This window comes from Oncorhynchus masou, chromosome 2 (assembly GCF_036934945.1).
Source record: "Oncorhynchus masou masou isolate Uvic2021 chromosome 2, UVic_Omas_1.1, whole genome shotgun sequence".
NCBI lineage: Eukaryota > Metazoa > Chordata > Actinopteri > Salmoniformes > Salmonidae > Oncorhynchus > Oncorhynchus masou.
Window position 1 is genome coordinate 28,056,127 of NC_088213.1, and position 16,089 is coordinate 28,072,215.

The 16,089-nt window shown below is 40.0% G+C and overlaps 1 protein-coding gene across 3 annotated transcripts in view; it reads left to right on the forward strand.

Annotated features, from left to right (window-relative positions):
- The first annotated feature begins 15 nt into the window (after window positions 1-15).
- LOC135558014 (12S rRNA N4-methylcytidine methyltransferase-like) overlaps window positions 16-16,089 on the forward strand; it is a 62,666-nt gene continuing 46,592 nt past the window's right edge. The window contains exons 1-2 of one of the 3 annotated variants that reach the window (XM_064991793.1): window positions 16-98; window positions 694-939. In XM_064991793.1, coding sequence (XP_064847865.1) covers window positions 697-939 — 243 coding nt within the window. In that variant the 5' untranslated portion in view covers window positions 16-98; window positions 694-696. Of the gene's footprint in view, window positions 99-118; window positions 396-693; window positions 940-16,089 lie in introns of those variants that run through there. The other 2 variants (XM_064991801.1, XM_064991784.1) reach the window with 2 other exon arrangements.

Sequence of the window (16,089 nt, forward strand, 5' to 3'; positions counted from 1 at the left end):
GGTTTAAAAAATCTGTTCGTATGCCAGCTATTATCTAGCATTTTTTAATTTAAAATGATGTAATTGAAACCATTATGACACATAGCTAACATAACAAAGTAAGTATAATATTGCGTCAATACCAATGTCCTAAGTACGATTTGCGTCGTCCAGTTGCAGGCTATTCAAGGTGTTGTAACCCGAGCTACTACAGCTGAACGGAACTCACATATCCGAACACTTTTCCCCGAGAGTTTTTTATGAAGATGCACCTGAGAATAGCTAGCTCGTAGCTGTTTTACGCTAGTAGCTTCCAAGTTAGCTACACAAATAATTGTTTCGCAGTTCTCCACTTTGGAATTTGACAACTCTTCAACGTGGTTTCTTCTACTGAGTACTGTACTCTACTGTAAAAGGTGCCCTGGAGCCCACTTTGATTTGATTTACTGTGTAGTTGGCTAAGTAGCTAGCTATTTACTGTAGCTGGATAACTAGATAGAAATAACGGATCAATGCTTTATATTTTCTGATACCTAGCTAGCTTAGCTAGAAATGTTAGCTACATATTGTAGCTCTTTAATACCATTTTTTATGCCATCCATAATTAGAGGCATTTATTGCATTCGCCTCTGGCTAGAATATTATCTTACAAAGTTGCTGTGTGTTTGTCATGTCACTTTCATCATATGTCTGTCGCCTCCCAATTCTCTTCAGACCATGGCATGCCAGCATGTGTCTGCTTGTCCCACCTTGAGATCATCATGGAGAGTGGCTCTTGATGCTGCTTGTAGAGTCAGCCAGCCATGGAAGGGGAGTAGGTTGTCCTACTCTGGCTTTGCTCCCATGGAGCCTGGTCACCAAGACAGACTTAAAGATGACTCCATCTTGGCTGAACAGACACTGCACACACCTGTCATGCTTAAAGAAGTGCTCCGATGTTTAGATATTCAACCTGGCCAGGTAAGTCTTCTCTACTAGGCTGTAAGTGTGTGTCAACCCACCTTTTCTTATTGAGCCCCTGGTGGTTAAATATTCTATGGAACAGCAGGTAAGGTTTGTTGTGCATTTTGCCTGTTTTACCCCAATGAAGAATCATATGAAAATCTGCTTTATTTGAAAGATTGTTCGTGGCCTAACTTAGTTTCTCAGTTCATAAGACGAGCTACTTCTCATGAGAGGGCACATTAAGTCACCAGGATCCCACTACCTTGGCTTTCCCTTACATACTACCAGGACAGATGGACATGAGTCAAAGGCCTTCTGTTTCTGGTGGGCAGTGCTGATTGAGACTTTATGGGCCCCCTGGGTGGCCGAGAGATGCTGCACGGACAGGGCAGGTGGGGGCCATGGGTCAACATCTTAGTCAGGCATTGTGCCACCGTAAGGCTGTTGGCAGGACATAGAGTGCTGTCTGCAACACTCCTGCCTGAACTTTAGCGCCTCTTACTGTAACTCCTTCAATGTCCGCCCATTGGCCAACTGTCCCAATAAAGCTTGCCAATAGCTTGCCATTAAAAACAAGTGTTACATGGATTTTTTAAAATGTAATTCTAGTCACTGCACATTGACAGGCCCTATCTAGGGTGTAGCCTAGTTGCATATATATTACGGTATTGCTTGATACAGTTTGTGCTTCAACCCCAAATGCTGAAATAAAACATATTAAAAGCTGGAAGACCGGCAACGTAGAACAGTAATTAAAAGCTGTAATACTTTACATTAAAGCTGCAATCTGGTATTTAAATAATAATAAAGGCCACCCTGCCACTGTTTTGGTAAAAGGCTGAGGGATGGGGTGTGAGAAATGTAACCACTTTCATATTCATAGACAGAGCTGCAACATTTTGAGTTTTAACCATGTTTTGAGGCCATAGTGTTTTATAATTACAAACCAGTTTAGCCAATATTTTGGTTTCTGATGGGGTACGACAGTTGAACTAGCCTCTTGTGGAATTTATAAGGTATTCTTCAAGAATCAGTGAGTATACATAATTAATTTAGAAGTCCATGTGGGATGTGGTAGTCACAGATTGCCCCTTTAAGTTGTGCTTACTTGTGTATGATGCTGTAATTACACTCGTAGCAACATTGTCAAACCAGCATTCCAGTATATACACATTGGCATACTCAGTCCACTCCCCTTTACTCAAATACATTAGCAGAATGTTTTGGGTACTGCACACCCATCTTACCTTCTTCAACTTTCAGACTGAGACACTTGTGTGTGCAGGAAGTAGGCTAGCTGTGTAAATAGAAACTACATAAACACTAAGCCTACTTTGGCATGTTTGATTGAATCCAGCTCTTACTGTAATTTTTATTTGATGGAGAATTCAAATGAGTCATGTTCAGACTGCTCGCTGAAGCATTGCAACGACAATGGCAACTATTTATAAACTGTAATATAAGGCCTCACAAACATGTGCTTAATAAATAAAATGTTTTTTTCATTCATGTGGTCTATTAGGCTATATGTAATAGCAGCCTTGGTCAATGTATACATGTAAATAAACAGCTACCAGAACATGTAAACACTGAAGCAGTCTTACAGTAGAAATTCTTACGGTAGAGATTCTCCATGTGAAATCCCCCACCATTTCTGTTAATGAACCAATCAGGTGTCTGCACTCTGTTTTCATCAGCTGTCCTGTAGAGCAGCTAGGTAGTGTAATCACAGACCCTGTTTGTTTAAGTGGGGGTTTCACTGACAAGTCAATGACTGGGAGGAAACCCACGCTCCATGTTAGCCAAATACTCACTTAAATCAATGAACTGAGTCAGATTTAATATTTTGATCTGCTATTGTAAAGCAATCAACCCTGCGTAGTTGCTCTTGTCAGGCTAAGCATAGTGTGTATGAATGGAGCACTTAGGGAGATGATGGGTATCTGAGAGCAAATGCTGTAATTACACCAAAGTGGGTAAATGGCAATGTAGCCTTTCATGCCCTGCCGCCTCCCACGCATGAAGTCCAGCGCAGATATCTACACAGGTGGACTGTGATATTTCCCCACATTTCTCTCACACTGTCAGGGCTAGTAGTGATGCACATGCACAGCCCTTAAAATAACAAGTGATTGTACTACTTACAGAAATGACGATAAGGTTGTGGGCTTAGGTCTTAATTGTCTAGAGATGGACCTTGTAAAACCTTTTTATACTCCAGAAATTAGCTTTATCTCAAGCAGCCACAGTGTTGCTCTCCTGCTGGCCTTCCTTCCCTGCCCATCAACCATAAATTACCCAAACTAGATTGGCCTCATTAACTACCAAATTAGCTCTCAAAAGATTACAGTTTGTACAATTTAATATTTTTCTATTCACCTTGAACATGAATGCGCTTAGCCAGCCGGATAACCATTTTAACCTAATTTTCTTCTTCATCTTGATGCAATTGTAGCATTTGGCTAATTGAATAATGGGCAGTGTGAGGCCTAAAGGTAAACCGTGATGTGGGAGACGGCGGTCGGGGGCTTGGAGAAGGATATCCTTTCTCAGGGCAGAATCAGGCTTTTCCTGACCTGGAGGTTATTACTTTACTCAAGACAGGAGGAGCTGGAGGATAGGGTATTTTATTTACGTGGAGGAACAGGATTTCCGGCTGCTTATTGCTATGAAAATTACTCCAATAAATCCAATTGAATCAAAGTAAGAAGGTGTCAGAAGATGACTAACACTAACAAAGTGACACTAAGATTTTGAAATGGATGAATAGGATGGCCATATTTTAAAAGTCCACCTGATGTACAGTATCCCCTACTCTGTCACTCCTTGTGATACTTGCAAGTCATTAGTTTAATGACTGATCATAATACACTACAGAAGGTAGTGTCAGTCAGCATCACCACATAATGTCAGGGCTGCCCTGTCAGCTAGGAACATACAGAGAGTATCTCTGTGTTCCTAGCCCATCAGTCAGTAATTATAAATCACTGTGTGGTATACCCTGGCTGATGATACAATTCGGCTTATTTACTCGGGCTAAGTTAATAGCCTTGATGAAACCCCCTGCATCATCCCTGACACTCCCTTTCTTGTAACCTAATTGTTTGAATGAAACAATGAAGAAAACTGTCTTGCACAAGTGTTCTCTGCAAGTGTAGAACATAGCTTTTATACAATATTTAAAAAGAAAACAAGTTTGAACTTTTCTCAGCAAGTTGAACCATTTATACAGCCCCCATTCACGACCTCCCCAATCACTCTAAGGAAAAGAGACATCTTTTCAAAATGTATGAACTAAAAGCCTGTCGCCCAGCCCCGGAACTCAATATTGTTGAGTGTTTTGTCTTTGTCAGGTCCACCCACGACCACTGCAATAGATTTTCTCCTCCAGCATCCCTCATTACAAGCCCACAGATGATAGTGGGTGAGTGTTTCTCCGTATGTGTGGTCCCCCCCCACTTTCACACGCCCACTCACAGATGACATCCCGGTGGCTCCACGTGCAGGAAGTGATTTCTTTGTTTTTATGCTGTCAGGAATCCCCCGTCTTGTTGTTGTGGCTCTCGTCCCCTCCTTACCTCAGTGGTTTGCCCAGGCAGGTGAGAGTGAGGACAAGGTGTGGGGAATCCTTTTCTCTGGTGCCAGGATTGGGGACCTCCGCCAGGGCAGATTAATGAGCCGTCAACTGGGTGTCCAGGGAAAGATTCACTACTGCTTTAGCAGGGAAAACAAGGTGGCCACTGCAGTCTCACCACACTCCCCCTTGTGGAATTAAAATGGCCTCCCATGTTACACCTTCTCCTTACCTGAATTTAAATACATAACAAGTACAATGTCCTTTTGTTTTAGTTCCAACGATATTTGTTAGCCAAATAATGAAATAACTTTTAGGAAATCAAAGCACCTTTATGCTTTCTGCTGTCTGAAAAACAGGGAGACAGGAAAGTGTATGTGCTGAACTGCAGAGATTCAACTTACTCAGCATAAATAGTTTTTTAAATCTATAGTTCAATCTGTTAAATAAATAAGTGAAGAAATGGATGACCTAACTGGCTCTTATCCAGAGACTTTTGCAACTGTTTGTGGTTGCCTATGCATTTACATAAATAGATCCATTTACATAAAGGCTACCGCTGCTAAATCGTTGCCTCCACTCCAAAAAATATGATAAAACATACATATTTGTTTACATGTTTCAGTGTAAACTTAAATGACTAAATCGTATATAAAGTATGTAGAAAAGATAATGGCGCTATACAGTGGGGCAAAAAAGTATTTAGTCAGATACCAATTGTGCAAGTTCTCCCACTTAAAAAGATGAGAGGCCTGTAATTTTCATCATAGGTACACTTCAACTATGACAGACAAAATGAGAAGAAATCCAGAAAATCACATTGTAGTATTTTTTATGAATTTATTTGCAAATTATGGTGGAGAATTATGTAGAATCCAAAAATAGCATGGCATGAGGCCCACATTGATTTTGTTATAATGTTTGAGTCACTCAGATGGCTTATGCTGTGTATTCATGCTATGGCAAAAGATGTAAACTTGCAGGGAACTAGCTTTAAAACGGACTTTAAAACCATGCCAATGACAGTTTTGGAAGTGGGTCATTTCATGACATGACACCTACCATCTCCGATTGTTCTGAAATAGTTTCTGTAGTTAGAAACAGATAATACATTCCTTGTACATTCCTGCAACATTATTTTGTTGAAATATAATTTGATTTCTGATAAATTAAGCTAATTATATTGCTCCCAAATTGGCAATTTTTATTTTATAGGATTCATATACTATTCAATACATACCTAACATCTGATTTGAACCAAACTTTTTTCTAACAGGGGGCAAGACATGAGGAATCCAAATAAATAGTCAAAAGCCACACACGGACCCCCTGCACCCCACGCCAATCCCACCCTAACAACCAGTATACAGAATCTTATCAGTTTCTAACAACAGAAACAATTTCAGAACAATCTGAGATGTTGGGAGTCGAAATCTTCTTTCTTGTGCTTTTTGAAGTAGAAGGACCTCAATATTAGGAACGCCTTTCCCTTAGAACAGCCTCAATATGTTGATGTTTTGTACAAGGTGTCAAAAGCGTTCCAATGCTTCCCATAGACAAAGGATGTCCTTTGGGTGGTGGACCATTCTTGACACATGGGAAACTGAGTGTGAAAAATCCAGCAGCATTGCAGTTCTTGACACAAACCAATGCGCCTGGCATCTACTACCATACCCCGTTCAAAAGTACTTCAATATTTTGTCTTGCTCATTCACCCTCTCTATGGCGCACACACCCAATCCATTTCTCAATTGTCTCAAGGATTAAAAATCCTTCTTTAACCTGTCTCCTCCCCTTCATCTACACCGATTGAAGTGGCTTTAGCAGGTGACATCAATAAGGGATCATAGCTTTCAGCTGGATTCCCCTGATCAGTTAGTCGATGTCATGGAAAGAGCAGGTGTTCATAATGTTTTGCACAGTCTGTGTATGTACAAGAGCAGGGGGTTAACTGTCCCCCAAGGGTAAAATTGGGGCCCCCTGTGGGCCACGGCCAATGTTTTTTTTTCTCACTCCTCCATTGTTTTTCGGAGCACAGTGTAGTGAAAGAGGAGGCTGGTGAATAATTGATCCTTGTAATTAAACACTCCAGCTAGGGACGCTGGGGCTGATTGACGGCCAGATATTAAGCCCTTGTCTCGTAAGGTTGCAAGTTTAGTCTGAGGTTATCAGTGGCCAGCAGAGTCTCTCTCCCTCCCTGGCTCATTACTTTCATGAGTAGACCATTTCATAGTGGTGATGGGGGCGTGGTGTGAAAGAGAGTCTGGGACTTCATTAGTGAAATGGGGTGCCTGAGTCTATAGAGCAGCAGGTGGTTCAGCATTGCTGAGCAGACAACCCCCTTGTGGGTGCTCCACCGGACTGTCATGTTGAGCTACTTTAACCCTTTCATCTTACACAGTCTGCGGCTTTAGTTTAATTTAGATACATGTACATCAATGTACTGTACATGCAAACTATTAGTGCTATAATGTGTGAATATAGCCGTTTTTATCATCACACCCAAACGTATCCTTGTGCCAGTTTGTTTAGTTGCTTACATTACAAATGAGAACATTACTGTGCAGAATGTGCTTGTTTTGTCAACAGGTTCCATGAATTTGACTTCAGTTATTGATATCTTGAGATCAAAATGTACAGTTGAATATCTGCCTCGATGGTTACTCATGTTGTCAATAATGAGGATGATATTTATACTAACGATAAAAATGGCAGGAGAGAGAGCATAAGGAACAGAATAGAGAGGAGGCTGCCTGTAGAAGGATCTCAGAAAGCTGCACCTGAAATCCAGTTTTAATAACTATTATTTGCGTACTTGCTCACAGTCATACAATATTGCTGAAAGTGGGAAAAATAAACAAAGCAAAGCCTTTCAAAGACACGAGAGCAATGTTATTATGGAGGGTTTTATTACAATATTTACATTTGCGCCTGGTGTGTGAGCGTGGGTATGCTAATCAGATGTATGCCCCGTGGACAGCTGGATTGAGATGATGACTCATCCCTGCAACATGTCCTTGATTGGGGTTTGAATGAGGGCTCAAAAACTGCATTATTTGAATGAGGATTTCTCTTAAATGTATTACAGTAGATCTCCATAATGAAACCGTTTCCTGAAAAAGTACATCTCCAGCTATGTTTGTGAATTTAATGTTATCATTATGTCCACTAATATTTCCTTTATTAGTTATTATTATCTTTGGGGTGAGGGGGAGTATGGGGTTCAGTGTTCCCGTATATTTATTTAGCAGCGGCGCCCGACCGCTGCCAAATCATTGCCCAACTGCACATTAAAAAACATATATAAATGTATTTATTATCATAAAAGAATTCTGCCGAGACGTGCTTTTAAGATCAGATTGACAAGTTTTAAGAAGTTACATATCTTCCTCATATTCTCATCAGAACCTTCAAGGTTTCTCAGACGATCTGATGCTAGCTAGCTTGTAATCCTGGAAGTGTAAGCCCATAGAGATGGATAGAGGACTCTAGTACCCAAAAGCATGTTTTAGATTAGGCAGTGCCATTGAAGACTTTCACCATTCTGAAGTAGTCAATTGGTTGGGACTTCCTATGGGTTAAGGAAGGATCACATAATTCCATCTAGGTCACCAGGAGTGATCAGCCAATTAATTATACACTTGAGCAAACATTCCATAACTGCAGGTGGCAGTACATTTCCAACATTTGCTTCATACCTGTACAAATAACACACTGCAGGTGGCCATATGGACGCTTTCAGTTTGTTTACAAACTCATAAAGTAGTAGTAGAAGAAGAAAATGTAGTACTTCAAAATGGTGATGGCCTCAATTCATCTGACCATGCTCTCACAGATGCCATAATGGGACAGATACAATGTTTCGTCCTCTATCTATCTCTGAGCCATCCCTATGAATAGATGTATGTAATAATTGTTAGCTATGATACAGTAAAGTTACGGCAGATTAATTATTTTGGGGGTTAATTTTAGGGATGTAACTATTTACCGATACGCATCGGTCCCCAATTCAAATGTTTAAGATAGAAGTGCATCGTTCTGCGGACCCCAAACCGATCCAAATGTAGCATGCATCAGTCAGACCATCTATTTAAACGTTATGAATTGCCGGTTCACAAAAATCGTTTCTTTCTACCTTCTGAAATACCTCTCATCTTTTGTGATAACTGATGCGTCTACTTCAGTGTCGAACTGCATGTAACTATCATTGAGCTACATGTATTTTTGCATGCCCAACAACCCCAGGCAATATCAGTAGCCGAGACACAACTTTCATCTGGCTATACCTGCTGAACGGGGCTTACAATAGACTTTATTTGGATTGTTCAGGTTTTGCTTTAAACAATCAGTGTATATATTAATTTTAACTAATGGGAAACAGCCTCAGATTTAATTGAAGTGCAGTTGTTAGCCCATCACCTGATGTGACAAGTCCTCAAAGTATGTACCCCATTTATTTATTGTTGCAAGTATGCTCATGCCACCATGGATCCCCCCTAGTGGTTTTGTGTTTATTTTTGACAGCCGTGGGGGGGGCAGCTAACAATGCATCGATCCAATAAATGCATTCATAAGTAATGGGGCCTGTGTATAGTGCATACACAGGTCATAGAGGTTTGGTAGGCATATGGAACAATTGTTCAAAGTTCAGAGGGGGCGAGTTGAGAAGCCTGTCATTTTGTCTTGTTTTGTTTTGTGACCCTCCCTAACACTGTGCTGTCATTTTCCTATCATACAGGACATGTCAAACATTGTGGCACTGTAATCATCATTGGTTATTGATGTTCAACTCAACATTTTAAACTCATCACTGATGTAAAACATTTCATGAATTTGCCAGCAAATCCAGTTTGACTGATTGTTGACTGATTGTTGACATGTAGTCATTTTGGCATGACCTTCAGTCTACAGTGTTATGTATAGCATACTTTAGACCAGACTGACTTTGTCTCATTTACACAGGTAGCCCAATTCAAATATTTTATTTCGTTCCTTTGACCAATCACATCAGATTTTTTCACAGCAGATCCTTTTCAGATCTGATTTGATTGGTTCAAAGACCAATTTAGTGAAACAAAATATCACAATTGAGCTACCTGTCTAAATGCAGCCCAAGCCATCTAAATCAGTGTTTGCCAACTCTGGTCCTCAAGTACCCCAACAGTACACATTTTTGTTTTAGCCCGGACAAACGCACCTCTTTCAGCTCATCTGGGGCTTGATGATTAGTTGACCAGTTGGATCGGGTGTGCTTGTCCAGGGCTACAATAAAAATGTGTTGTGTTATGGGTACTGGAGGACTGGAGTTGGGAAACACTTCTCTACGTGACTGTCTATTGAGTTAATGGATAGTACTTGAATGATGGTTGAGTGTTTGATAAACATACATCACTCTTGCCTATTTATCAGAATGTTCCTGTACTTGTGTCTTGTTAGTTCTCTAAGCATCAGCCATCAGCATCCACACAGCTTACTATCTCATGGGAATGAACTAATTGATTAATTGAATAGCTGACTAATTTATTTATGTAGAATATAGCTAAAAATAGGGTCTGGGAAAAATAAGGAATCACTCCACTGTTAGTGATATAAGAATTATTTTGTAAATTTCATGATGATCAGGGAGACTATTTCCTAAGAGAAAAGACATTTCACTTAGCAATGTTAAAAAGTACTGCTGAAGGTGAATTTTTATAAACATGAATGTTTCACATTCAATAAAACCCCTGAAAAGATTATAGCAGTGATTTGGTCAATCTGCATTGAGCTTTAATATAACAATATGTTAACAATATTTTATCTGCAATACAAACACAATGTTTCTGATACAAATTCAGTATCAAGTAGGAGCTCAATCCAAGGCTTTTAAACCTCATGGCCACACAACGATACGATACAGTATCGATACTAACGGCAACAATTTAATATGTTGAATTTATCTACGAACTCATAAGGTCATATGCACATGATTGTGTAAAGTTCAATAATGGTTTTCCAGTGCTGTAAATGTTCTACACTGAGCCCATTGAAAGTAGGATTATACTGCGGTGTTGGTTCCTGCTCAGGCTGCTTAGTGGCCCAGGGTTCAGGTGGGGTAGGATGCATTACTCCTTGTGGTGCTAAATTACACCTGCATCTAGTCAGCTGTGGAAAAAAATCAAATATATATATATATATATATATATATATATATATATATATATATATATATATATTTCTCACCCTGGCAAAACCAGAATGAAAGGATATGTGGTTAAGCAGTCTTCACCAGCAGAAGTTAGTCCTCATAAATGATGTCCCACAAACCCAAATGGTTGCGTCATGAAAGATGTGAGATTTGATATGCAGATAAAGCTGCAAGGCCACCAAAACAAAATCTAGGACTTCCCAAGCCAAAGTAGAACATTTTGGGATTCCAACATTGTAAATGTTCAAGGCTCAAAGTGACAAATGAATAATCTCTCAGTTAGCATATATTGTTGTCTAACAGAAATTGGGGCAACCAGACTAGTACCAGTTATGAATGGTGTACTCTACACACATATTGCCTTAGCTTGTACGAAACAGGCTCATAGAGCTCCCTGTATGCACTGTGATTGTTGCTTATTGTTAGTTGGGTAGGTCATCTGTTTGCATTGTATCTGTGTCATAGTACGAGCACACTCAATGCGGCTCAAACAGCCCCAGAACAAACACTGGGCTAGTGAAGGGAAGTGAAGTGCCACATATTTGGCTTGCAGGTAGGGTTGAGTTGGCTCTGTCATTCCCAGGATGATTCGGCTGTTATTGTTATTGGGGAAACATTGGTATGGGGTAGTGAAGGGTAGGTGCAGCAGGGCTTTTAACACTTTCAACACATTGACTCAGTACCGGTACCCCCTGTATACAGCCTCATTATTATTTTATTGTTACTTTTTATTACATTTTTTACTTGAGTTGATTTAGTAAATATTTTCTTAAATCTATTTCTTGAAATGCATTATCGGTTAAGGTTGTAAGTAAGCATTTCACGGTAAGGTTTTTGTATTGTATTCTGAGCATGTGAAAAATAACATTTGATTTGATGTGCCTGCCAGCTAAGTATTAGAAATCTACATTTGTACTATAATTGTAATATGGTTTGATATGTTTTGACAACTTCAAGTCTGTTTCAAAGGAAGTTCATATTCAAACATGCCTGTAAGCTGGAATACCCAGAATCTGTCACAATAATATTTTCTGAGACGTTTTTGTATTTTTAGTTGTCCAATAACCCTTAAAGCACTAGCCTGGAAGGGAGGCAGGTAGCGTAGCGGTTAAGGCCAGTAACCAACTGCTCCCCGGGCGCCAATGACGTCGATTAAGGCAACCCCCTTCTCCTCTCTGATTCAAAGGGGTTGGGTTTAATGTGAAAGACACATGCCGGTAGAATGCATTCGGTTGTGCAACTGACTCGGTATCCCCCTTTCCGTTTCCTTAATTGGAGCTAGACCAATTCACTGCTCCCACACAAACAAACGAATAAGAGCCTTGGAGGGCAAGACCAGGTATCTGAAAACATGCACTCTCCCCCACTGTTCAACTCCTACCCTGTGCACATAGCTTAGACCTAAACCTGCTTCTTGATTGGGTCTTGAACATTTTCTCCCTTAATAATACTGATACTAAGTAGTATAATCTTGATGATAAGTTGCCTACTTTTTTCAGATTTATTTTTCAAATTTTCATTCATACCTTTACACCGTATCTTCTATTTTTATGGCAGCATAGGCATATATATTTTTTGTAATTTATCAAACTCCGATATAAACAGCCTCATTAATATTTTTTACTCATTAGATTACTCAGTTTTTCCAATGGTTTTCTTTGGTACAACTTTGGAAAGCGTATTTAGTACAACACCTAGACTACAGCTTGTTTTCCTTGCAAAGTAATTATACTACAGTTATATTGGGGTTAGTGCTTGCTCCAGAAACTATACTGAACAAAAATATAAACGCAACATGTTTACTGTTGGTCCCATGTTTCATGAGCTGAAATAAAAGATCCCAGACATTTTCCAGATGCCCAAAAAGCTTATTTCAAATCAAAGTTTATTTGTTACGTGCTCCGAATACAACAGGTGTAGACCTTAAAGTGAAATGCTTTCTTACAATCCCTAACCAACAGTGCAATTTTTAAGTTAAAAATATGTATTAGGTAAGCAATAGATAAGTAAAGAAATACAAAATAAAAAGAAAACAGTGAAAATAACAGTAGCAAGGCTATATACAGGTGGTACCGGTACAGAGTTAATATGTACAGGTAGGCATAGTTAAAGTGACTATGCATAGATGATAAACAGAGAGTAGCAGCAGCGTAAAATTCTTTGCACAAATTGGTTTACATCCCTGTTAGTGAGCATTTCTCCTTTGCCAAAATAATCCATTCACCTGACAGGTTTAGCATATCAGCTGATTAAACAGCATGATCATTACACAGCTGCACCTTGTGCTGGGGACAATAAAATGCCACTCTAAAATGTGCAGTTTTGTCACACAACACAATGCCACAGATGTCTCAGGTTTTGAGGGAGCATGCAATTGGTATGCTGACTGCAGGAATGTCCACTGGAACTGTTGCCAGAGAATTTAATGTTAATTTCTCAACCATAACCTGCCTCCAAAGTCGGTTTAGAGAATTTGGCAGTCTGTCCAACTGGCCTCACAAACACAGACCACTGGTATGGCGTTGTGTGTGCGAGCGGTTTGCTGATGTCAATGTTGTGAACAGAGTGCTCCGTGGTGGTGGTGGGGTTATGGTATGGGCAGGCATAAACTACAGACAATGAGCGCAATTGCATTTTATCTATGGCAATTTGAACGCACAGAGATACCGCAATGATATCCTGAGGCCCATTTCCAGGCCATTAATCCTCCGCCATCACCATGTTTCAGTATGATATTGCACGGCTCCATGTCGCAAGGATGTGTACACAATTTCTGGAAGCTGAAAGTGTCCGAGCTCTTCCATGGCCTGCATACTCACCAGACATGTCACACATTGAGCATGTTTGGGGTGTTCTGGATCGACATGTACGACAGCATGTTCCAGTTCCTGCCAATATCCAGAAACTTCAAACGGCCGTTGAAGTGAGTGGGACAACACAGGTATCTGTGAGCAATCTGTATTCCAAGTAATGTGAAATCCATAGATGAGGGCCTAATTCATTTATTTTGATTTGACTGATTTCCTTATATAAACTATAACTTAGTAAAATCTTTGAAGATGTTGATTGTTGCGTTTTATTTTATTTTTCAGTATAAGTGCGCTGATGAAAATTGTCAAGCTCAACTGCCCATCTATTGTTCAAAGGAGCTTCACTACGAAGGCTGTTTACTGTGGATCAATGCTTGCTTTGTGGCTTTAACAGATCAGGCCCACAACACTCTTTTCCGTCCTACTCCTCATCCTTGATTATTCTGCCCAGTCCCATAGCACGTCCAGGAATGCCAACCTCTGCATATTATTGCCAACATTGAATTATGTGTCATTTACAACTGTACCATACAAAACATATAAAACGCAAAACCAAGATAATTGATTAAAATCTGAGGAAGTTTTGGGCCCTTAATGACTTTCAGGGGTTTCTAAGGCTTAAAAAGTGAAAATTCTCTTGTTTCGATAGTGTCTGAGAGGTTGAACTAGAAAAGCTGTGCACTTAGTAGGCTACACACCACCCCCTTTCTAACAGCTAGATGTATACAAAATAGCTAGCTTTGGACTGATGATAATTCCTGTCTTCAAACTGCCTGGGGCATCCACTTTATCAGGAAATCTTTAAACCGTTGCAGTACATGATGAAGGATGGCACAGTCTCTCAACCCATCCAACACTCCCTGCCCCCAATTCTATTTCTTTCATCGGTTATTGTGAAAGCAGCCTTCAACTACCAGAAGCATCTCTTCATATGCCTCTAGATCTTTTTTCTTCTTTGAGTACTCTTTCACTGGGAGGTCTTCATTTAGCTTGATGCCACACTTGACACATACTAATGGACATGACCCTGTTCTTCTTTTGTCTTCCTTTAGTACCATAAAATTCACCTTCGGGAGGGAAGCCATTTCTCCTTCTGCTTCTTTACATTTTGTGAATATACAGTAGTTAGAGGATTCTACCCCTGAACCTCCTCCTTTCAATTTGGTTTCATTTGAGCTATAAATAGTTTGCATTGTTTCCTTTGCACGCCGTGTTGACAATACTGTTACACTCTCTCATCCATTTGACAAAGTGGAGTCTTTTTTAAAATGGGCACCAACTGACCGCATAGTCATTTTGAAAAGATCCGCTGTATCATGTTTGACCCTGTTTTGGTTTTGTTCTTGTTGAAATGAATAAAGAAGAGCTTTTTGGCATTGCCATTTCTTATAAAACCTGCCCCTCATCCCCCAACCTCTGGAGCTTTTCTCATCTCTATAGTGGGAAGAAATATTTCAAATTGAATGGCAATCAAAATATTTTGGTGCAATATTAAGCTACGCCCCTAGTTTAAGCTTTATAATATTTATTTGTTATTCTCAGTTCCACCCCCTCCCAGAGACAGCAGGCATGACTAACATCCTTTCTGTACCTCAAAGCTATGGCTTGGATTCAGCCTACTCATCAAATTTCACTCTCGTTAGACTTTCTTTTTTCTTCTTCAAATCAAAACTTCCTTCAGTCGAGTGATGTCTGCGTACATCTGTCGACACTTTTTCACACGCCTTTTTATCTTAAATGTTTTATCTTAAATGTTTTGTCTGCATATTATTTGATGGTGATGATATAAATGAGTAAGTCCAAATTTATTTGGAAATAAGAGGTGCTGGTGAATAACTAACCTACAGGGCAAAATCTGTCTAGAATTCTGGGTATGGGGTGATGACTCATGCACACACTTAGAAGAGTTTGTTCCTTCTCCTTAACCTGGAACATTCAAATAACTCTACCTGCTGCCATTCATTGCCTCCAGACTAGATTGCCACCATATTGGACTTTTACCTGTGAAACATTTTGGCTTGTATTTGACAGAGGAAAAAAGTACTCTTCACATCAGATATAGCTCAGACATTTGTCTAGCAATGTATTTTGCTGACAAGTTCAGTATGTGATTCATTGCAGTCTATTTTAAGGGTAGAATTAAGGGCTTCATATACAGGCTCCTCCTTACTTTTCCATCCACCACTGTATCTGGTAAGGCAGTCTCAGGGCACCTACCGTGGGAGGCAGGGTTGACAGGGGCTTTATGAAGAGGAGGCTCGGACAGGAGTTGTCGATGGCATTTGTAACATCTAGAAACATCTTTGGGGGCGTTGATGGAGAGAGAAGATTTATCTCCCAATTCCCTCTGTCCTCCTCCACTCAGTGTGGCTTGGGGACACGACGTGGTTGCCTCATGATCTGTAAAACAGCAAGTGATTGTAGGATCATTGAAGAGTTGATCACCCGAATGAGACAATTAATAAGCCATGAATTTATGACAGAATTGGTTGCCATAAAAAAACGGAATCCTTTGTTTGTTCTCACCCAATGTCCTGTGATTCAGAGAATGATGATGTAGGCCAATGTGGTTTGATGTTAGGCTAGATTTAAGG